This window comes from Kryptolebias marmoratus, linkage group LG10 (assembly GCF_001649575.2).
Source record: "Kryptolebias marmoratus isolate JLee-2015 linkage group LG10, ASM164957v2, whole genome shotgun sequence".
NCBI classification, from domain to species: domain Eukaryota; kingdom Metazoa; phylum Chordata; class Actinopteri; order Cyprinodontiformes; family Rivulidae; genus Kryptolebias; species Kryptolebias marmoratus.
In genome coordinates this window covers 5,504,653-5,526,619 of record NC_051439.1, presented here as the reverse complement: position 1 = coordinate 5,526,619, position 21,967 = coordinate 5,504,653, and the positions used below count along the sequence as shown (strand labels likewise).

General features: G+C 39.3%; 2 protein-coding genes across 3 annotated transcripts in view; one reads left to right on the top strand and one right to left on the bottom strand.

Moving 5' to 3' along the window:
* Nucleotides 1–284: 284 nt before the first annotated feature.
* LOC108239055 (tudor domain-containing 6-like) lies at nucleotides 285–7,020 on the bottom strand. Its single transcript, XM_017421516.3, has 4 exons — nucleotides 6,820–7,020; nucleotides 1,447–5,822; nucleotides 1,295–1,364; nucleotides 285–420 (listed from the first exon to the last, which is right to left on the bottom strand). Exons 2-3 carry the CDS (start codon nucleotides 5,795–5,797, stop codon nucleotides 1,318–1,320), a joined length of 4,398 nt encoding a protein of 1,465 aa, XP_017277005.2. The 5' UTR covers nucleotides 5,798–5,822; nucleotides 6,820–7,020; the 3' UTR covers nucleotides 285–420; nucleotides 1,295–1,317.
* A 120-nt stretch (nucleotides 7,021–7,140) lies between these two features.
* The window catches only part of smc6 (structural maintenance of chromosomes 6), a 38,737-nt gene continuing 23,910 nt past the window's right edge, over nucleotides 7,141–21,967 (top strand). For both annotated transcript variants that reach the window (XM_017421589.3, XM_017421588.3), the window contains exons 1-20: nucleotides 7,141–7,360; nucleotides 8,082–8,235; nucleotides 8,324–8,435; nucleotides 9,808–9,913; nucleotides 10,909–11,045; nucleotides 11,643–11,704; nucleotides 11,858–11,938; nucleotides 12,047–12,148; nucleotides 13,313–13,432; nucleotides 13,622–13,717; nucleotides 14,814–14,960; nucleotides 15,835–15,923; nucleotides 16,025–16,195; nucleotides 16,312–16,490; nucleotides 17,904–18,105; nucleotides 18,540–18,654; nucleotides 18,745–18,905; nucleotides 20,184–20,319; nucleotides 21,021–21,101; nucleotides 21,198–21,368. In XM_017421589.3, the coding sequence (XP_017277078.1) occupies nucleotides 8,095–8,235; nucleotides 8,324–8,435; nucleotides 9,808–9,913; nucleotides 10,909–11,045; nucleotides 11,643–11,704; nucleotides 11,858–11,938; nucleotides 12,047–12,148; nucleotides 13,313–13,432; nucleotides 13,622–13,717; nucleotides 14,814–14,960; nucleotides 15,835–15,923; nucleotides 16,025–16,195; nucleotides 16,312–16,490; nucleotides 17,904–18,105; nucleotides 18,540–18,654; nucleotides 18,745–18,905; nucleotides 20,184–20,319; nucleotides 21,021–21,101; nucleotides 21,198–21,368 (2,409 nt within the window). In that variant the 5' untranslated portion in view covers nucleotides 7,141–7,360; nucleotides 8,082–8,094. The remainder of the gene's footprint in view (nucleotides 7,361–8,081; nucleotides 8,236–8,323; nucleotides 8,436–9,807; nucleotides 9,914–10,908; nucleotides 11,046–11,642; nucleotides 11,705–11,857; nucleotides 11,939–12,046; nucleotides 12,149–13,312; nucleotides 13,433–13,621; nucleotides 13,718–14,813; nucleotides 14,961–15,834; nucleotides 15,924–16,024; nucleotides 16,196–16,311; nucleotides 16,491–17,903; nucleotides 18,106–18,539; nucleotides 18,655–18,744; nucleotides 18,906–20,183; nucleotides 20,320–21,020; nucleotides 21,102–21,197; nucleotides 21,369–21,967) is intronic.

Below are 21,967 nucleotides of genomic sequence, written 5' to 3'. Positions count from 1 at the left end.
ACTAATGCCAATTAGCTGTGGCTGCTATCTTGAATTGGACCGACTGGAAAAGTTAATCAGTCGAAGATGTGCATCCAATGATTTCTTTTTAAAAGTTCCATAAAAGTCTGTCCATTGGTTCATGAAATATGGTGCGAGACCAGCATAAAAACATACAGATATGGGAAAAAACATATCTGCCTTCACCCTTTGATGATGGATTGTAGTTGTACAGCCCGCAGAGGTGTTTGTTCAACCTTTTCCAATAAACTTGGGGAAGGAAATCATAAAACTCATTCACAAAATGTTTGCTGATGCACATTTATTTCATGAAAACCATTTCACATAGAGAAATCTCTACAAGACAATAAAGAATTAATGGATTATATGACAAATCAATCCCAGCTTTGCTTCTTCAAAGGCATTTACATGGGTCAGAAGCTGGAAAAAACAACAACAAAAAATGACATTAAAAGAATGTTCATAATCATTAAAATTTGTAGGAACTAAATTTTGACAGTTTCATGTGGAATTAGCTATTTGATCTTAACATCGCCCACTGCAGAAAGTGAAGCGATCATGGCCCATGTGTGTTCATTTTTCTGTAAGGTTAGCATAACATTTCATGAAACACTGAACAGAATTTAATGAAGCTCTCAGATAGTGATCACTAAGTTGACATCTACAACTGATTAACTTTTGAAGTCAACCTGATTCAAGATGGCTGCCACAGCAAAGCAATCTTAAACACAAATGGTTATAAATCAGTCAATTTTACAGATATTGAGCTAAAGTTTGGCGAGGTAATAGTTCAGACTGATCCCCAAATTATACTTTGACTGCTAACTGATCAAACAAGATCTATGTGTAATACTTTGCCATCAATTATTGGAATCAACTCTGCATTAAAAAATATCTTGTATGACAGATTTTCATGAAATTTTCCACCACTACAGCAAATTGATGTACATGGCTAACTCGGACAATTTTACAGATAGTAAGCTAAAATCTGGCTTGGTTGTAGCTGATAGTCATTCACAACGCACACTTTATCTGGTAACAGACCATGCAAGACCACATGAGATATTACAATACTGCATGAAATTATACATTATACATTTTTAAGGTTTGACCAAAACAGTTATTAGCCATTTCTCATCATAAAATGATCTTAGTTTAAAAATCTGGCATGAAAGGTGGTGGATGATATGCATTTTTTCAAGAAATTCTTGGCTTTTAGCCAAAAATGCATATGTGCAATTATTTTTTACCATATAAGAAAAAAAGAGAGAAGAAATAATAAATGGAGCCCTACCTGTCATTAGGCAGATGGTCATTTTAAATACCAGAAGTCTTGTCGATATTCAGGGTTTCATCTTGGTCAACTGAAAAAGAAACCATGAAGCCAATCCAAAAGAACAAAAAGTCTTAAATCTTTGGTTTAAAACCAACTTACAGTCTACTAACCTGTTTCCAGACTTTCTGATCTCCAGTATTTCTCCATTAGCATATTCACAACCACTCCTTCTTGTTCCATTTTAACTGAATATTGAGGAACCGGAATCTCTGAATGGTCCGTCCTACTCAACACTGTCAGTTTCAGGGGTTTATCAACAAGAAGATTATAAAAGACATCATAGGCTTCATCCTCCCAGGAGCCTTTGGACTCATCAAATCCACTCAGACAGCACAAAAAGGCCTGAGGAGCCATCTCCAGGAGACTCTGGGTCAAAGGTCTCACATTCTTGATGTCAACTTCAGACTCATTTCCATAATCAACAAACAGAACATGGAGTGTTTCCTCACTTTTACGAACTACCTGAGCTCTGTGCCACTGGTTGTCAGTAGGAAACAGAGCGAGGCATAGACTGCCAGGACCAACGATCTCAGGAAGTATCATGTTTTCTTCTGCCTGTCCAGCCTCCTGAGCAAGCTGGGACACTTTATCTAGATCCTCAGTGTTGGCTAACTGACACCAGAAAAAACTAGGTTCAGAAATACAGGATGCATACACCATTTTTGTTTTATTTTCTACCATGTCACTTACATTGTACATGGAAGTATTTTTTTCTTCTCTGGAAGCAAAGTTAATTTTGTTGCTCTCAGTTTGAATACTTTGAGGTGACATGTTTGTTCGTGTCACACTGGTCACTGAATGTTCCACAGAATCCGATTTCCAGTATTTCTGCAATATTTTATTAATGACAACTTTATTACATTCAGTCGTTACTGTATATCGCGGAACTGCAATCACTGAATCATTTTCCAGATCAACAATTTTCACTTTGAGATGCTTATTGACTAAGAGATTGGGGAATTCATCGTGAACTTTGTCATCCCAGGAGCCACTTGACTTATTAAAGCCATTCAAACAGCACAAAAATGCCTGAGGAGGTATCTCTAGGAGACTGTAAGGCAGTGATCTTACATTATTTATGTCAACATTAGACTCATTTCCATAATCAACAAACAGGACTTTGAGTGTTTTGTCTACCTTCTGAATTACCTGAGCTCTGTACCACAGGTTGTCACTGGAAAATAAAGCAAGACATGGACTGCCAGGTTCCAGCTTCTGGGGGGAAATCGCATCTTGTGCCTGCCCAGCCTCTTCAGCAAACTTTGATACAATATTGAGGTCTTCTGTGTCGGTGTACTGGCACCAAAAGTGATCTGGTCCCACAATGCAGGAAGCATAAACATCCACTGTTGTGTTTTGGGGGACACTGGGCCACTTGTACCTGTAGATCTTACAGTTTCCTTCTGGGCAAGCATCATTGGAATGGGGGGTCATTTTTAAGTTGTTGTGAGAACCCTGAATGACAGTCTCTGCCACAGCTTCTTTGTCAGGAACATCATCCAAACTTGGTTTTCTTTCATCCACTTGTTCTTGGTTTATCTGTGGTTGAAAGTCTTTATGTTTGTTCCGGCTGTGATCTTCTTTCTGTTCAGTCGTTTTCATTGCTGATGCTCTGTTGAGTTCTTGTGTTGTACAGTCCCCATTTGGTAGAGGAGCTTTTGAGCTGTCTGAAAGTTGCTGGTCACTGTGTTTATTCATACAAGTCATCTTGGCTAGCTTCAGTTTTTCAACTTTCTCTTTGACCATCATGTTTACATTCAGGGATCCATCAAACAGCTCAACAATTAGCTTTCCTTCATCACTTTTTGCTACAACTGAAATCATAAAACTACGACCAACAGCAAAATCTGCAAACCACTGGTTGACTTCTGGTGGTAAATCTGCAGGCATATCAAATAGTGCAAGTGGAATAGCCTGCACAGGAACAAACCTTGCAGCACTTGCTTCTGATGGAAAAGGTTGGATATTTGATTCAAGAACAGCAAGAGTGTCTCCATAGTCAACAAAGTGGACTTTAAGAATTGGAGACATCTCTACTATCTGACCTCTGTACCACTGATTATCAATGTGCCTAGCTAAGCAAATGCTGTTAAGTTCAAAGGTGTGATCTGCGCTCTGTGGGTTGTTGAGTAGTTTTGCAATATTTTTCATCAGTTTGTCCAGCACATGTGAATTCCTGTGCAGTTGGCAGTAGAATTGACTGACAGTCACCGAAGAGGTTACCAACACTTTTTCTTCCCCACCCATCTCGAAGTCAACTGTGGAGTAACAGTATTCATCCAATGAGACTACTGAAGGAAATTGCTTCTGAGGCGAGGACTGAGCACATTTCTGAGCCAGGAGCTTGCACACACTCTCAGATTCTCTTTGGATATCTACCATGTTAAGTAGAAGACCATCTTCATCAGAAGTTACAGCTTTCACAAGACATTTTAAGTCTGTGTCTGATGAAGTACCCAGGTCCACAAACTTCAGAAATTCGTGAAATTCAGCATCAGTCCAGCTAACAGGAGTGTGATCAGAGGGACTTTTCAGACTGAATAAACAGCATTGAAAAGCCTGTGCTTTGAGCTGTAAGAAAACTGGATCAATGGGGCACACATCTCGCAAAGGAACGTTTTGAGTTTGACCATAATCTATAAATCTCACATGAACAGTAGGGGCGTCATGACTTGCAATGATTCTTGCTCTGTACCACATTTTATTCTCTGAATTACGAGCAACATAGACAGACTCCACTAGAGGCTGAGAGTAGCCAGATGCATAATGGGTTTGAAGGTCTTGCATAAGTCGCCTAAAAGAATCAGCACTTTCTGTTGCTTGACACCAGAACTTCTGTGGACTTTCTATGCAAGATACTTTTACATTAACGGTTTTTCCTACAGCAAACACACTGTCATCACAAGCATTTTGTTCTTCAGAGAGTAAACTTGTGGAAAGATGTCCATTATTGTGTAGTAAAGGGACAGGAACATCATGGTTTCCTTTGACATAATTATTATTAATGCCAGAAGTAGATGAGTCATCTGTACAACCGTTGCCCACTCTCATTTTTGTGCCTGGCGAAGTTTCTTTCTGCAAATCATCAAGTTCATTGGTTTTGAAATGTAAATCCACGAATTCTTTTTCCTCACAGGAACTGGGAAACAATGAAGTTCCATTGTGGACATTTAAATCTTGTTCAGACTCAGAGGATGAAGTAAGACCAGCTTTTTCAAGAAAAATATCATTAACACATGCAGCATTAGGTGCATAAAGTGTGACATAATAGACATCTTGAGGTTTATTGTAGTGGTCAAACCTTGCCACAACTGTCTGGTTAAGGAGCATTGATTTTAAATCATCAGTCTTGTCTGCAGCCTCCTCTCTGCTGGTATCTGGTATTTTATTGAGTGAACAGAGATATGTAACAATGGGCATTTTCAGGAATTTTCCATGAAGTGGTCTGATGTCTTCAGCTTTAACCAGTTCAGTTTTTCCCTCATCCACATGGAAGACTTCTACAGTATCCTCACTGGTCGCAATGTTTTGCTTTAGCAAAGAGCGGCGCCATTTGCCGTCAGTCCCTCTGGCTGCACATGGACCCCCGCAGCTCTGTGGCTGTGCTTCTCCAAAATCTGAGCTTTCTTCATAGTGCTGGTGGAGCTGTTCAGACAGCAGTTTCACGGCTTTGGAAAAAATGAAGAGCAGGCAAAAGATATTCAGCGGATCAATTACTTCGGTGACAATAACTGTTTCAATGGTGTCCGTCGTCAGTTCAGGGTAAAAGTAATGGTCACATTGGGCAGGGAGGCAACTAACATCAAGATCTGGTTCCAGTGTTAAACTAAAAGACTCGGAGAATTCTTCTCTGACTGCATGAAGACACTGTTGCACAAATTCTTTAAATTGCTCAGCTTTAATCTTCTTTGCAGCTCCAAGCTTACACATATAGTTGGAAAGAACCGGTATCTCGAGGAGAATGATCCTGTCTGGCATAAGTACATGCTGAACCAGTCCTCTAAACTTCTTCCCTGGCAAACACATCAAAAACTTTGTGACTGTTTCCGGCCACTCCTTTTGAAGAAAGATGACATTTGCAAGTATACAAGATTCAGTTTCAGGAGGAAGTAGACAACTGTCACTCTTGCTCCAAGCTAAAGCTTCACTCGTGGTGGCATAATGGCGTCCTTGGTCAATTAGAAAAACATTGTAAGTTTCACTTTGGATTGACACAATTCTAGCTCTGTGCCACGTGTCACTGATGCAAACTACACAGAGGTCTCCTGGTTTTCCTTCTGATCTGTAAAACTGACTCTGGGGGATTTGAATTTCCTCCCTCATCTGCTCATAAATGTGCTTCCTTCCATCGTCCATGTTAACCCATAATTCCAGCAGACCTTGACTGGATTGAAGGTTTACCCGTGTGATGAGCACAGGCACCTCTGATCCTGGCGTTGGAAGTCCGGGAATGGAACACATTGTTAGGGGAACAGCTCAAACACACCTGCAAAAGGGGAAAAAATATATATATTATTGTTTAAGATCCTTTCAATAAAGTTTTAAAGCATTTAAAAGGATTTTTTTTGCACCCAAAAGCTTCTAAAATTATTTAAAAAACATACTTCAGTAAGTCTACAATCCTGAATAGGATTAAGCAGCATCAGAAAATGAATACATGCTTTTGTAAAAAGAAATAGCAAATTATGTCAACTCTTTAACAGAACTGAAACAATATTAGAATTCATCCAAAGAACTAAGGATTTGGTTTTCTCAGAAGACAAATCCCTAATGATTTTTGAAAATCCCAGAGGTAATTAAACTAGAATTTAATATCTGTAGAAAAATGAAATAAAAACTTTTTGTAGAAAATTATAAACATTTCAATGCACCTTGTTTGTATAAGGAGGGATAGATGTTGCCACTTATCACCTACCGCCAAAGGCAAAAGTGCTAATGAATTTGCCTGTGTGTGTTTGTCTGTAGTGTTAGCAAAATATCTCATGAACCACGGGACAAATTTTAATTAAACTCAGTGCGTAATCACAGGATGTACATCTACAAATCAAAAGATGATCGTTTAAAGCTCTGGCATGAAAGGTGGCGGGAGATATGCATTCCTTCAAGGACTACAAGGCCTTTAATTTTTCTCTGAAACAAGTATGAAGAAAATTTGACACATTTTTGTCTTTTTAAGACTACTTTAAAAAGGACTTAAATCACATGATAACTCATTCATTTTCTATTTTTGAGATCCATTTACTTTGAAGTTTTCCAAAAATACAGTTTCATTTTTTGTATTTTAACTCACCTCTATTTTTAGTCAATTAAAATAGTTGAGACATTCCTGGAAGCCTTGGCAGGTGTTTGACTCATGCTCAGAATAACACACACACACACACACACACACACACACACACACACACACACAGTCATGCGTGCGTGTTTTGCAGCCTAAACAAAGCCCAAAGCTACAACTTTAAGGTATGTTTTTCTTTTCTCACCGTGTTTGTTGAACGCTACGTGTGTCTCATCTTGTCATCGCGACAAATTGCTGGCAGGAGGTATGTGCGCGTGCGCAGGTGCCTTTTTAAAGCCTTTAATTGCTATTCATGATTGAAAACGCGTCATAAATTACAAGGGAGGGGACTCACAGCAAGCTGTCTTACAAGCTAATGTCGATATCTCCGGACAAGGAAGGCCCTAAAATGGTGCCGTGTACGTGTCTAATTTTTTACATTAAAAAAAAAGACAACACGACGCTCGTTTAAGACGCGCGCGCTCACAGGTAGGCTGTGAGCCAATCACAGAGCGCGCTGGAAGTTCCGTGTTTGGTTCTAGTCAGACCAGGAAGTGGTGCCAGCGTATCCCCGTGGTCAGAGTTTTACTTTTTGTGGACTGCGCATGCAAGAAGTCCAGTAATGGTAATCGTTTGGTCTTCGAGCCGAAAAGAAAGCTGAAGTTTAGGAAAAGTTTTCTTGTCTCTTTCTGTCCTCCTGTTCTGTGCAAAGGGGAAACACTTCACTGAGATCGGATTGCAGAATGGTGAGGAAACACAGGATGTTCAGTTGACTTTTACACGCTGTGTTTAGACTTGACCGAGTTTGTTGTCATTTCAACGATTTATTATCATTTTTGCGCGGAGAAGCTTTGTTCACCTCCGTGTTGGAGGCTGCATCTTCCTCGCTTCTCTACAAATGCTTACAGTACCTCCTAATTTACAGATTTACTGTTTAGGAAACTAGTTTTTATATAATTATAACCTTTAGTTTAATGTTCTTTAATAAAACACACATTACTATGCATTAAAGTAAATGTAGAGCGATTAGATGAGATGTGTGGAAGGATGTTTATTAAGCCTGAGGCGTTTGTTTTTCTTAAAACTACAATCCTGGAGACTCAAAAACATTCATCACAGCCCACCGCCAGAAGGGGAAGGCAGACAAGAATGTGTTTTGCCTGTTTCTCCGTGTTTGTGTGTCTGGCACCAAAATATCTCATGAACCCCTGGACAGATTCAAATTAAACGTTCAAGAAGTAATCATTGAATGTACATCCACAACTGGTTAACTTTGGAAGTCAAACCAATTCAAGATGGCTGCTACAGCTATCTGACAACACAAAAATGGCTGTAATTTAGTCATTTATACAGATATTGAGTGAAGGTTTGATGTTGTAGTAGCAACGATGGCAATATGTATTCCTTCAAGGAAACCTAGGCCTTTAATTCTAATAATAACTCTGGTCTGGTTGGTGTGAATTTCAGTGAATCTATCAAAATGAGTAAGAGGAAAGGTAAAGTGATCCATGAAGAGGCTACTCTGAAGGTCCGTAAACTGACAGCTGTGACTACTGAAAATGCACCAGATGATGCCAGCCGTCAGGGACCGCCTCCAAATAGTTTTGCTCACTCCGCTTCAGTGAGTATTTTTCCACAAACCTCAAAGCACTGTCCTCGTCTTTCCGCCTTGCCGGCCCCGTAACGGCTGAATTGTCACTTTTCTGTAGGGAGACATCGGTCTCATTGAGAGCATCACTTTGAAAAACTTTATGTGCCACCATTCTCTGGGTCCGTTCCAGTTCGGGCCCCATGTGAACTTCATCGTAGGCAACAATGGAAGTGAGTAACTAAATCTCTCGAGCTCCTGATCTACTGCTCACTTTGACCCGCGCGTTTGAATCCTGACACCTTCTGGTGCCTTGGAAATGTACTTTTTTTTTTTTCTGTGACTACAATCTGCTATCATTAAGGGTGCCAGTTCATAGGTGAAGAAGCACCTTTATTTTCTGTTCTGTTCTGACCTTTGGTAGCAGAACTTTGGATAATATAGCCAAAATTTCCAAATAAAAAAAGTACAAGGAAAAATTAAATCAATTGGACTTTGGCAAAACCCATAAGAAAACCCTGCCCTCTTTGGAGCTCTGGAGCTCCGACAGCAGACACATCACTCAGAGTTGAAATCGGTCACAAAAAGTTAAACTTTGCACGTCTGAGCTGGCATATTGATATCTTTAATGGTTTTTACACAATCAGTCTGAGGATTTTTAACGGACAGGTTGGTAATTTCTCACACAAACTTTTGAACCGGGTAAGACTTTCAAATCTTTTGCAAACAAACTCTTTTTAATGTTGCATCTCTTATTGGCACATATCCAAATAATAAATAGAAAATATGTAGCACCTGAACCATTATATACATTTGTTGAGAGACAGAGCAACATTAGAGTCACTAGAAGCACCATAAATCGTGACTGTAAAATACCGTTTTGCAGGAGGACCTTTGGACAGGCAGCCATCTCTGTTAAGAGTTGCAAGCTTTGGGACTCACTACCGTCTGATTTTAAGACCATAACTGACAGTAAAATGTTCCCTTCAAGACTTAAGAGTTGGCTAAAGATGAACCAGAACTGTGTTCATTTTTAAATACTGCAATTGTTTTGATTTAGGACCTTTTAATAATACATTGTTTTGTATCTCCTTTTGATCATTTTATTGTATTTATTGTTGATCAAATCTCCCTAAATATCCAAACCTGAACAGCTACAAAAAGCTTTGCTATTTTATGTTCTTTTCAGATGATTAAATTAGGGACATGTATGACACTGCATTGAAAGATAATATTTCAAGAAAAAAAAAAAGAAAAAAATGATGATGGTTTTATTTTGCAAAACTAGATAAAATCAAATTTGCAAGTGAATTTTTATTTGTAAAATAAATGTGCAATAATAAAAATATTATTTATGCTGTTATTTATTGCTGTTGTAAATCAGCCCTATAAAGAAGGAAATCTATGCTTTTTTTAAGCTTTTGTGTGAACTGCAGTGAACAGTGGACAGGTGCAGGAACAGCAGCTACACTGATTTGCTGTTTGCTGTTGTGTTTCTGAACGTGGGTGATTTGTGAATATTTGCATACCGCCGTCTTGCTCCACCGGTGAATCAGTACATAACTGTGCCGCAATGCGATCCTCTCTGTGGGTTTTGTCTCTCAGGTGGAAAAAGTGCCATCCTCACCGCCCTGATTGTAGGCCTCGGTGGAAAGGCCACTGTGACAAACAGAGGGGTGTCGCTGAAGGATTTTGTGAAAGCCGGTGAAAAGTAAGTCCATAAGAATTGTGTGAATGCTGAGTCAGAGTCCACACTGTTGTTCTCCTGGTCTTTATTCTTCCATAAGATTTTGCAATCTTTTCCAATGATCGTTTTTTTGTAACTTTGATATTTTCCTAAATATTAAACTTTAATTACAAATATCTTCCCCATAGAAATACACTGACATCTCCTCAGTTATTTTGAAAACATTATTTTCTAAAATCAGCTTCAGCATACTTGCTCTTTTTTGTCTTCTTTTCCTACTTTTAGCCTTTAACCAGATTTTTGATATTTTTATCTTTTTAGCTAACCTTTTGCTGGTTTTAAGTAGCGTTTTGCTTATTGTAGCATTTAGCTGGTCTTTTTCTATGTTTAGCTTCTAGCTATCATTTTGCTTTTTTTAGGTTTTAGCTAGAGTTTTACACTTTTTAGCGTTTAAATATTGATCTGCAGTGGCTCAGGGGTTCGTCCTGTACCTGGAAGGTTGCCGGTTCGAGCCCCCGCTGCGTCAGTCTCAGCCGTTGTGTCCTTGCCTGCTGGTGGTGGTCAGAGGGCTCGATGGCGCCGGTGTGATGGCAGCCTCACTTCTGTCGGCCTGCCCCAGGGCAGCTGTGGTTACAGTGTAGCTCTCCACCATCAGTGTGTGGATGAATGGGTGGATGTAGTGTGAAACGCTTTGGGGTCCTTGGACTAGATAAAGCGCTGTACAAGTGCAAGCCATTTACCATTTTTCTAGCTTTTAACTAGTGTTCTCCTAGTTTTAGCTCTTAGCTAGAGTTTTGTTACTTTAAATTTGTAACTAGCACTTTGCTCCTTTTAGCTTTAAGCCAGTGTTCTTCTTCTTTTAGTTTTAACAACTCTCCTTCAGCTTCTTTAGTAAAGATTATGTTCAGCGCCCAGCGTTCACCCTTCTAGTTCTGTTTAGTTGAACTTTAGAAGTACTGCAGTTGTTTCCCAGGTATGATGGGACACAAACTTCAGTGTTCTGATGTTCTGCTGTTCAGCACCGCAGATATAACAGTAAAGCTGAGAAACAAAGGAGCAGACGCCTACAAAAAGGACGTCTACGGCGACTACATCTCCGTCGAGCAGCGCATCTTAAGCGATGGATCCCGGAGCTACAAGTTGAAGAACAAATCAGGTGAGTGTGCACGGATGTGGGTCGTTCTTAGACCTCGTTTGACAAGTTTTAGATTCAATAAATGCACTTGGGCGTGAAAACAAAGAGCTTCTGTCACATGTAGGTTTTATTTTTTTAAACTTATAAACGCTTTGGATTTGCTGTTTTGTACCACCAATCTGAGGAATCCATTCACAATAACTGTTCTTTTCTACATGTGGCTCTTTATTTCCTAAAGAAAAAGCTGAGCTGCATTTACCGAAGAGCTCGTCCATGCAGAGTTATGGTCCTTCAGCAATTATTTATTATTCTAATTTTAGAATGGTCTGCAATTTATCTTCTCAAATATTCATAGGGGCAATAATGTTTTTGCTCGTGTCTGTTATAAAAAAAGAAAATCCAATGGATGAATTTGAGTGAAACTCTCAGTATGTAATCCTTGAATGCTCTTCTACAACTGGTCAACTTTTGAAAATAGATATTGAGCTGAAACTTGGTGTGGTAGTAGCTGAGAATCATTAACAGCACATACTCTGAAAGCTATCCAGCTCACATTTTCGCAGGATGTGTATCACCACTGTCGGTCAGTTTTCTGCCTTTTTCTGTCTTCTGTTTTAGGTCAAATTGTCTCAAACAAGAAAGAAGAGTTAACAGCAATTTTGGACCACTTTAACATCCAGGTAGCTCATTTGAAGCTCTTTCTTCACCTCGTGTGGATTCACTTACGTTTCTCTGTAATTTGAGGTGGTTATGTTCCTGCTGGCTGATTGTGAAATCACTGATTCAAGGGGTCAGCTTTTAGCTTTGTACGTGTGTGTGTGTGTGTGTTCCAGCTGGACAACCCAGTATCCATCCTCAGCCAAGAAATGAGCAAACAGTTCCTGCATTCAAAAAATGAATCGGACAAGTACAAGGTACCACGCTGCCGTGCTCGTTTTAGTTTTTATGCTCTAAGGTCACCTTTGTCTCCAGCTGTCTCCACCTAAATTTCTTCTGTTTTTTTATTTTTATTTCTTTTATAGTTTTTCATGAAAGCGACGCTGCTGGAGCAGATGAAGAGAGATTACATCCACATCAAACACACAGAGACCATCACTCGCCAGCAGGTCGAGAGGCAGGAGGAGGTACAGCTCTGTAAACTCCTTCCTGTTCGCTTATCAGCGCTGCAGAACAGTCATATCAAAACAGTCATACAAAATCATTTTATGGTTTTAAGATTTTGTAAAATACAATGTTACATTACACCCATTGTCAGAGATTTATTAAAACACAACAGGGTCCGCTCCCTTGCCCCCTTGTGGGGAAACAACAGACCTCTTTCTCTGAATACACCACTCTGATCTTTAATTATATATTTCTCATGAATGTGAATAGATCTATTTATAGACACAAATCAAAGCATTTTTTGATGTCTCACCTTTTCACACTGCTTACCATCTTACGAGGCAGAGCTCCAGTAAGAAGCTAACAAACTCTTAGTTTAAAACTTTGCCAATAACTGTTTAAAGTGTCTGTTAGCGAAATATTTCAAGTACCACTGGGTGGATTTTACTGAAACTTTCAGGATGTAATCGGTGAACGCACCTCTGCAACTCATTGACATTTGGAGTCGATACAATTTAAAATGGCTGCCACCGCCAACTGACCTAAGAAAACACGAAAATTATGATAATTCCCCCAATTTTACAGATATTGTGCTGAAATTTGGTGTGAGAGTAGCTGAGTGATTAACAAGATATACTTCATGCTGCTCATTGTGTTGGATCTTTAAGTAAAACTTCAGCTTTAACTGTTGAAGGCAATCCTGTTTGTCTGTTAGCAAAATATCTTATGAACCACTGAACAGATCTGAATGAAATTCTTTGAGAGTAATCATTGGATGTACATGTACATATGATTAACATTTGGAGTCAATCCAATTTAAGATGACTGCCGCAGCTAATTGATATTAGCCAACACAAAACTGACAATAATTCAGTCAGTTTTACAGATTTCAAGCTAAAATGAACCTGGTAGTAGCTGAGGGTTATTCACAGAACACTGAGTTTGAGACCTTACAGTTCAAATGAGATCACTCATAATATTATTCTTCAAGGTTTGACAAAAACGGCTACATCTCTCATTTGTCAGCCTAACATAATCTTAGAATAAAATGTAAAACTGTTTGTTATAAAGTGCCATAAAGACAAAACCGTCTTGCTTGCTGCTGCTATTTTAACCTCTCACTACTATTTCCATGTAAAAAAAAACCCCAAACAAATTTATATTTCTTCTTGTTTTGTGTTCAGTGTCTGAAGGACCTAAAGCAGGAGTTTCTACAGAAGAAAGAGCGATATGAGAACTTGTCCTCTTACAGTGAGCTGATGGAGGTTTTGGAGAACCTGAAGAAAAAAATGGCATGGTGTTTGGTAGGAGATCATTTTACTATAATATAATAAACAAACTATATATATATATATATATATTTTTTTTTACAGATTTTAATGATCCATGTACCTTTTTATTGTTGATGAGAAAACCAAAATCAAAAGTGCTAATAATGCATTGCCTTCTGAACTTTAACATGATTGTTGTTTTTTTCTTTTCATCAACTTCAGGTTAGAGAGAAGGAGCAGTCCATCCAGCAGCTGAAGGAGGAAACGGAGAAAGAAGAAAATAACAACAAACTTCAGGATAACCTTCGGCTCTGTCAGGTGAGTAACAAGTCGTCCATTTCTAATAAGTCTATTTATAAATGCGCAATATGCACGGTCTCGTGCAATATTGGGAAATTTCTCGTGATCTCACTGGATCTGTTCGTGCACAGACTGTGTTTTTAAATGACGTTCAGCTACTAGCACACCAAATTTTAGCTCATTATCTGTGAAATTCACTGATGTATTTTGATGCCATTTTAATGTGTAGGCTAATTGGTGCCAACCAATTAGATTGACTCCAGAAGTTAATACATTGTAGATGTACAACCAGCGAGTACTTTCAGTGCCTCAGTGGTTAGAGCAGCCGTCCTCCAGCGGAACAGCTGGAGGTTCGATTCCACCAGTGTGCCGCATGTTGAAGTGTCCCCAGGCGAGACACTGAACTCCTGATTGCCTCTGATGTGTGTCCCATCGGTGTGTGAGTGTGATCTAAAGCACTGAATAAACTCTGTAGAATGATTTATTCAGATTAGCTTTGTAGAGATTCAGAGTGGTGTATGAATGTGTGTATGGATGGGTTAATGAGGGCACAGATTGTGTTTTAAAGCGCTTTGAGTGGCCTGATTGGTTAGAAAGGTGCTAACAGACAAACAGGGTGAACTCCAAGGGTTATTGCCAAGGTTTCAAGCAAAGATGTTGCACAACCGGTTTGCTCTTAAGTTATGTTTTGGGGACAATGCTCAACTACTACCACAACAATTTCTAGGTCAGTATCTGTAAATTTAGTGGATTTATAGCTATTTTTGTATTTTTTTTTTTAAGGTCAATTGGCTGTGGCCGTCATGTGGAATAACGTTGACTCCAAAAGTGAATTAGTTGTAGATGTACATTCAATGATTACTTTCTGAAGGTTTCATCCAAATCCATCCTGTGGTTCATGAGAAATTTTGTCAACAACACAAACAAACAAGCACAAAGATATGGGTAAATGCATTATCGCCCTTCAGCAACTGGCGATAATTAAAGGACTTTACTCAATGGTTAACGAAGTGTAAATTCATTCATATATTCTGACTTAAAAATGATATTAAATTACAACATTTAAACTTCTGCATTACGTATTAAAAACACTTTTGCTTCTGTGTTCATGCAGACTAAGATTGTACAGGTAGAGAAGAGGCTGCAGCTCATCAAAAAGAGAAGCGACAGTCTAAAAGAAGAGCAGAAGACTCTGACAGGAGACAATCTCAAGCTGAAACAACAAGTGAAGAACATTAGCAAAGCTCACAAAGAGCAGGAGGTATTTTTCACCAGGGGCCTCATGTACAAAGACTTGGGCGTTGATTTCCTTTTACTGTATTGTTGTGTGTGCTTAAATCAAGCAAATGATGTGCGTACAAAATTCCAGATGTATAAAACAGTGTGTGTTCACGAATTCAATACATTTCCTTCGTACATCCCGATCAAAGTGAAACAAAGAGTGCACATAAGACAATTCTCTTGACATACCCCTATTTAAAGATGGGAATATGCCCTCCATGTACGATTTATTTCCCTCTCTGTATAATCAAAAATCTTGTCTCCATGTAAACAAAAGAGGGACTTTATAAAATGTGAGTTGGAGACCCTCATAAATTAGGTGGAAAGGTGTGAAAACGTGTTTGTTACGCTGTCTTCTGGCATTAGCGCTGAGCTCATTTTTTTTTAACAATATTAATAATAGTATTATTAATAATTAATCTAATTAGGCTCAGGCCATTTATGCTAAAGGTATTTTCTTTACAACTTTGTTTCGTAGACATGACCCCCTGTTTTCGCTCCTAATAACAGACTTCCACTTGTGTAACTTCATACGGTTCAAGTGGTTGTATTATTTGGTCATCGTGTGTCTCTGGTGTGTACAATAATTGTTTTCACATCATCAACAGTTTCCCATCATACCCTCGAAGAGTCACCAACAAACTGATAACTGTACAAGCATGCAGCTATGAATATACATCTGGAGTTTTGTATGGAAAAGGGCGTACATCAAGTTTTTCTGTATACTCACCCTTTGTGCATGAGCCCTCTAGAAACTGTTTTTGTGCACAACTGCACTTTATAACTCTAACATATCAAACGCGGATGGGCTATATACTGTATATATGTTTAAATGACACAATCTTTTCCTGTAGCTTGTTTATTTTCGGGCCCTGAACAAACTCAAACAGTCAGAACGAGAGCAAAACCTTCTTCAGGAGAAAATAAACAAGGCAAAAACAAGGTAGGAAGGTGTTTTTAAAAAAAAAAAAACTCTTATTCGTGGGCTTAGTTTTACAGAAATTCCCATTGATTTTAAATTTTGTTTTATTTTTTTTCCTTCAGTGAGATTTTGAACAACAGCGGAAAGACCAAACACACAAAACAGCAGCTGAGCCTGAGTAATTTGAAAAGGCAGCTTGCAGAGCTTCAGAGTACATGCACACAGCTGAACGAAGAGATCAAGAAGAAACATCAGGGACTTCTTAAAGGAAAGGAAGAACGGGACAAGCTGAGGTACAAGAAACTCTGCCTGCTTTCACACAAGCGCTCTGTTTAAGACGTGGAGTAAAACAGTACAGTTTCACAGGCCGCTGACATTTTACCATTAAGCTCTTTTTGTTTTCTGACAGAGGCGAAGAAAAGAGTCTCCAGTTTGCATACGAGTCCAAACTGAAGAGGAAGAACCAGCTTCTTGCCAGTCGATCCAATAAGCTGAAACGTTTTGGAGACTTTGTTCCCGATCTGATGGCTGCAATAGATGAGGCGTATGCTGCTGGGCAGTTCCTCAAGAGACCTGTTGGGCCAATAGGTGACTTTATTTTTCACGTCGTGTGGTGCAATTACAATTACAAAAACGCTGGGCATGCAAATGAAAGACCTAGCATTCCTTGAAGGAATTCATATCACCCTCCTCTTTTTATGCAAGAGTGTTAAACTAAGATCATCTTATGTAGCGAAGAGGCGCAGTTGCAGCTATTTTGGTCTCATGCGATGTTGCAAGATCTGTTAGCACTCGAAGTATGTGTTTATGCTACTAACACATCGAATTTTGGCTCAATGTCACCTAGATTGAATTATGAAAAAGGGGACGCTGCTGAGGTGGACAACAAAATACAGCAAAACCTCTAATTATGAATTTAATCCATTCCAACAGGTGATTTAAATGTTGTTTCAACGCCAANCCCCCCCCCCCCCCCCCCTCAAAAAGCCTGTACAGCCTCGCTATGACGGTCATTTTCAGCATACAGGCTTTTACATTAGTAAGCATTGTGTGATGAAACGAGCAGCAACAGAACCAGATTTATGAAAACCGGCCACAAAAAACAGCCACTGTTCGCAAACACTCACAGTTCAGAGACTGCAGCTAAAAATTCACACCGTCTCGCCATTTTGGGGGGGATTTCTTTCACCATCTAGTCTCCCAGCAGTCGCAGCTCCGTGAAGAAGGGACTTTGGTTGTAACAGCCATTTTTAATGGATAAAATGAATCAGGATAAAGCTCAGCTACTAACACATCAAATTGTAGCTCAATATCTGTAAAATTAACTGTATTACAAGCATTTTTGTGATTAGCAGTGGCAGCCATCTTGAATTGAGTCGACTCCACAAGTTAATCAGTTGTAGACGTACATCCAATGATTACTTTCTGAGCGATACATTAAAATGTATTTATCGGTTTATGAGATCTTTTGCGGTTATGACAGACAGGCAGAAACATTACAGCCCGCCCTCCGGGTGATGACCAGACATGATTCTGTCATGGTCTCAAAAAGATCAGAATCAGTTCTGTAAACAAAATTCCTTCTGCCGTTTAGAAGGAGGTAAAAGTTTGTCGTGCAGTGAGGAAGCCGTATATAAACATGATTCAGAAATGGCTTCTTAAAGCTGAAGGTTCTGCTTTTTGTCTTTTACATTTACTAATATAACATGTTTGTTTTTGAGCGTGGGTGGATGGTTTCCTGTGTTGACACTAAGCTAAGCTAACTGGTTGGTTGTAGTGATTTATGCAAACATTAGTGTAATATCACTGTTACAATGCTTATGAATACAATATGACATAGTTGCTTATTAATTACATTCTTTAAAATAGTTTAACTGCAATCATAGAACATCTGAAAGTATTTTCTTTGTTTAGTGTTTTAAATATGTTTTCCAGTAACACTGTACATGTGTATTAGGTGCAGTTAAATGTTGAGTTGACAGCGTGTGTGTTTGCTTCCAGGGGCATGCATCAGTTTAAAGGATCCCTCCCTGGCTGTGGCTGTGGAGTGCTGCCTGCGGAGCTTCATGAAGGCTTTCTGCTGTGACAACTACAAAGATGAGTCAATCCTGCAGGAGCTCATGGGCCGCTTTTATCCCAAGGGCAACAGACCGCAGATCATTGTCAGCCAGTTCTCCGATAAACTTTACAACGTCTATGGAAGGTCAGTACCCGTTTGTTAGCTTTTTATCTGTTGGCTACATTTGCACGTTCTGACACCGGACGGATTTTGATGAAACTCTCAAAAAGTATTTATTGGATGTACATTTACAACTGATTAATTGATTTCAAGATGGCTGCCACAGCTATTTAACATTAGCCAACACAAAAAAGGCTCTAACTCTGTCAATTTTACAAATATTAGGCTAAAATTTGATATGATAGTAGCTAAGAGCTAACAGATTGTGCCATATCCTGTGATAATGCACATAACATTATTTTCTAGGTTCAGCCAAAACAGCTAAACCTCTGTCCCTTCTTACCATAAGAGGATCTTAGTCTAAAACTCTGGCATGAAAGGCATAGGTTCATATGCAATCCTTCAAGGAATGCTAGTCTTTTAATTAAACGTTTGCTCCTTTCCTGTCTGTTTTACAGAAAAGTGCATCATCCAGATTACCCAGCCGTGTTGGACACAATCACAGCAACAAGCCCGATCATCATCAACTGTCTGATTGACATGAGAGGGATCGAAACTATTCTCGTGATCAAAGTTGGTGTCTGCCCAAGGAGTGTTTCGGTCCTACGCTGAGCTAGCAGCTTCTGCTGAATGACCCCGTGTGTTTCTGACGTTTGATTCCAGGAAAAGAACAAAGCGAGGGCCGTCATGCAGAGAGGCCGGCCCCCTAAAAACTGCCGTGAAGCTTTCACAGCAGAGGGAGACCAGGTGTTTCCAAACCGTTACTACACCTCTGAGTTTAGCATGGCCAAATACCTGAGTGGAGATATTGAGACTGAAATAAGGTGACTATTGCAACCTTTGTATAATAGTGTTTAAAATGCTCTGTTAAAAGGGGAAAACCCCAAAGCAGCCATCTGCTGGCAACGTGATGAATTCTTTTTGAGTAGATTTTAACATTTACTAAATTAGCTACGAGACATATGGACTCCTAAATAAGTTTCTCTTATTGTCAGTAGGTGAGTGAATTAAAGATAATCTTAGGCACACATTGATTTCAGTGATGTTGTATCGCTTTTGTTCGATATTTTAAAGCAAAAGTATTAAACTAAATACAATAAAATATTTGGGTGAATCTCAAACCAACAGTCAGTAACTCAGTGTATCGGGAAAAAAGGTTTATGCTGAGCTGTTTCCTCAGTTTGCATTTTAATAACCAAGGGATAAATAAGTACAATGTGGCTGCATGTGCAAAAAGCTTTGAAAAGCCATCAGAAAGGTTTCTTCCTTTGGTGTCAGATTCACGCGTGCTGAGAGGATGGGTTATAGCCAGTGACAAAGAAGGTTGAATTAATTACAGAAATGGCTTTTTTTTTTTTGTGAGAAAATACTAGGAGCGGAGTGACTGTGCTCCAAAAATTGCTGAAGAAGCTGAAGCTGAGTTGTTAAAGCTAAAAGAAACCGAACACTAGGTAGAAGGAGCAGAACATGAGCTAAAAGCCAAAAGTACCAAAATGCTAGGTAAAAGTAGCAAAATCCAGCCTGAGAATAGAAAAACACAATTCAAAATATATATAATATATGAATGCCCACAGTGGTGTGGTGTTCTGCTGCTGTAGCCCATCTGCTTCGAACCTGGACGTGTTGTGTGTTCAGAGAGGGTTTTCTGCAGACCTTGGTTGGAACAAGGGGTTATTTCAGCTGCTATTGCTTTTCTGTCATCTCGAATCAGACTGCTCATTCTCCTCTGACATTAACCAGACATCATCATCGAAGCAACGGCTGCTTACTGGATGTTTTCTCTTTTGGAGGCTGTTTTTTTTTTTTTTCCAAACCCTAGAAATGTTCATGCATGAGAATCCCATTAAATCTGCAGTTTTTGAAATACTCAGACCAGCCTATGTGGCGCAAACAACCACATTCAAAGTCACTTAAATCCCTTTTCATCTCATCAAGTCGTCTTGACCACGTCGAGACGCCTAAAAAAGAGGCAATCTGAAGGCATAACATTTACTACCTCAATCATCTGACCAAAATAATACTGTTTTTGATCTTTTAGACCTGAGATTTGTTTATGGCTGTGAAGTGTTGATCTGAGAGGAAATCCTTCATGTGTGTCACAGTTTGCTGGAGTCCGAACTGGAGAATCTTCAGGCTCAGCTGTCCAGGTTTCAGCTTCAGGTGAGCTCCGTCACTGAGGATATAGTGACCATGGAAAACGGCCTGAACAACACAATCAAGACCCTGAAGAAGACTCAGGTTAGTGAGGAAGACTGTCACCAAGGACGTGTCAGTTTGACATACCTTACTACCGCTGTGTTTTAACTTCCTTTTCAGTTTTTGTCCCTTTGAGTAGTTTCTCACTGGACTGAGTCCGTTGGAGGCCAAAACTTCTCAAGATGTTCATAGGGGTTTTTTAATTTCCTGGTGGGAGGCGCAGAGGCTTTTGTTTTCTCAAAATAGTCAGAGTTGTTGTGGGTGTCTCGTACTTTTTCTCAATTTGGTTTCTGTAATTCTGAAGTAAAAAGGTTGTATTTTGATACCTGCACAAGAGCTCTCCTTATGACAGGGCTGCAGCACTGAATGTCCAGGTCTAAAAACCATGCCAATGAAAAATCGTATTTATTAACTGGTACAGTTTTGCCTACCTTCTTTTCTAAAGTATAGAATAGAATAAATTACAAACTGATGGGTACAAAGCGAGCTGAGGCGTGTATAATGTGGGGAACAATATAATGTGCACGACCTACAAGAGAGTTTTGCAAGTCGTGTAAATGAAAATAGGTTGGGATTTCCAAAATTTGGTTGGACAAATGCAGTTGCATGGCTCTCAGGTAACAAACATTCAGATTTCAGTGGGATTGCAGGTAAAAAAAATCACCCATTTTGAGTTGCCAACTCCAACAGTCGCAGCTAAGTGAGATACTAGCCTTTGGTTTCCTGTTTTTATTTGATTACAGACGTCTGAGAATCAGGTCAAAGCTGCAATAACTGAGCTGGAGACGGCTACTGAGGAGCGCAGTGATGACATCAGCTCTTTGGTGATCTTCAACTTCTTTCTTATATTGCTGTTGAATCAGACATTACCACCACTGGTTGTTTGGGGTTAATAAAATTAAATTTACCCCACTGTGCAGGAAGACGTTGCCCAGGAGAACCACCAAAAGATTGAGGCCGAGGAGCAAATCGTTCAGGAGGCAAAGGCAGAATTTGACAAGCATAAAAAAATGTTAGAAGAGGCAGACTCCAAGTACTCATCTGTTAGGAATAAAATCGATCAGCTTTCAGAAGAAATTGAGCCTCTGAAGGTAAAAAAAAAAAGCTCCAAAAACTATATTTAGTATTTCTACCATTGCAGCCTTTAGTCTTTTAGAATTGACATTTGTTTTCTTCTTCTACAAGCCCAATTGTGAGAAAGTTAGGACATTGTGTAAAATGTAAATAAAAACCGAATACAATGGTTTGCAAATCTTATAAATCCATGTTTTATTCACAATGAAACATGGTAAACATCAAATGTTTAAAATTAAAAAAAATGACCACTTTTAGGAAGAAATAAGGTCGTTTAGAATATGATGGCAGCAACACATCTCAAAAAAGTGTTGACAGAAAAAAACAGAAGGCTGTAAAAGTAAGTGCTATGAATAAGAAACAGCTGGAGGAGCATTTTGGAACTAATTAGGTTAATTGGCAACAGGTCAGTAAGAGGACAGGGTAAAAAAGAGCATTTTAGAGGCTGATATTTTCAGAAATAAAGATGGTTGCACCAGTCATGAAAATACTGCGTCTAAAAATAGTGAAACTATTTCAGAACTAGAACTGCAAGCAGTTATCAACGGGTTCCAAGCCCCCCACGCTCCGCCCCTACCCGCGCGCTCCGACCCCGACGCCCCGCCGGCGTGGCTCC

What these genes read in the sequence shown, in the direction of transcription:
- LOC108239055 (XM_017421516.3), bottom strand. Translation starts at nt 5,797, where the DNA reads ATGTGTTCCATTCCCGGACTTCCAACGCCAGGATCAGAGGTGCCTGTG. An exon ending in ATCAGAAAGTCTGGAAACAG is followed by an intron (nt 1,365 to 1,446) that starts GTTAGTAGACTG and finishes TTTCTTTTTCAG; the next exon opens with TTGACCAAGATGAAACCCTG.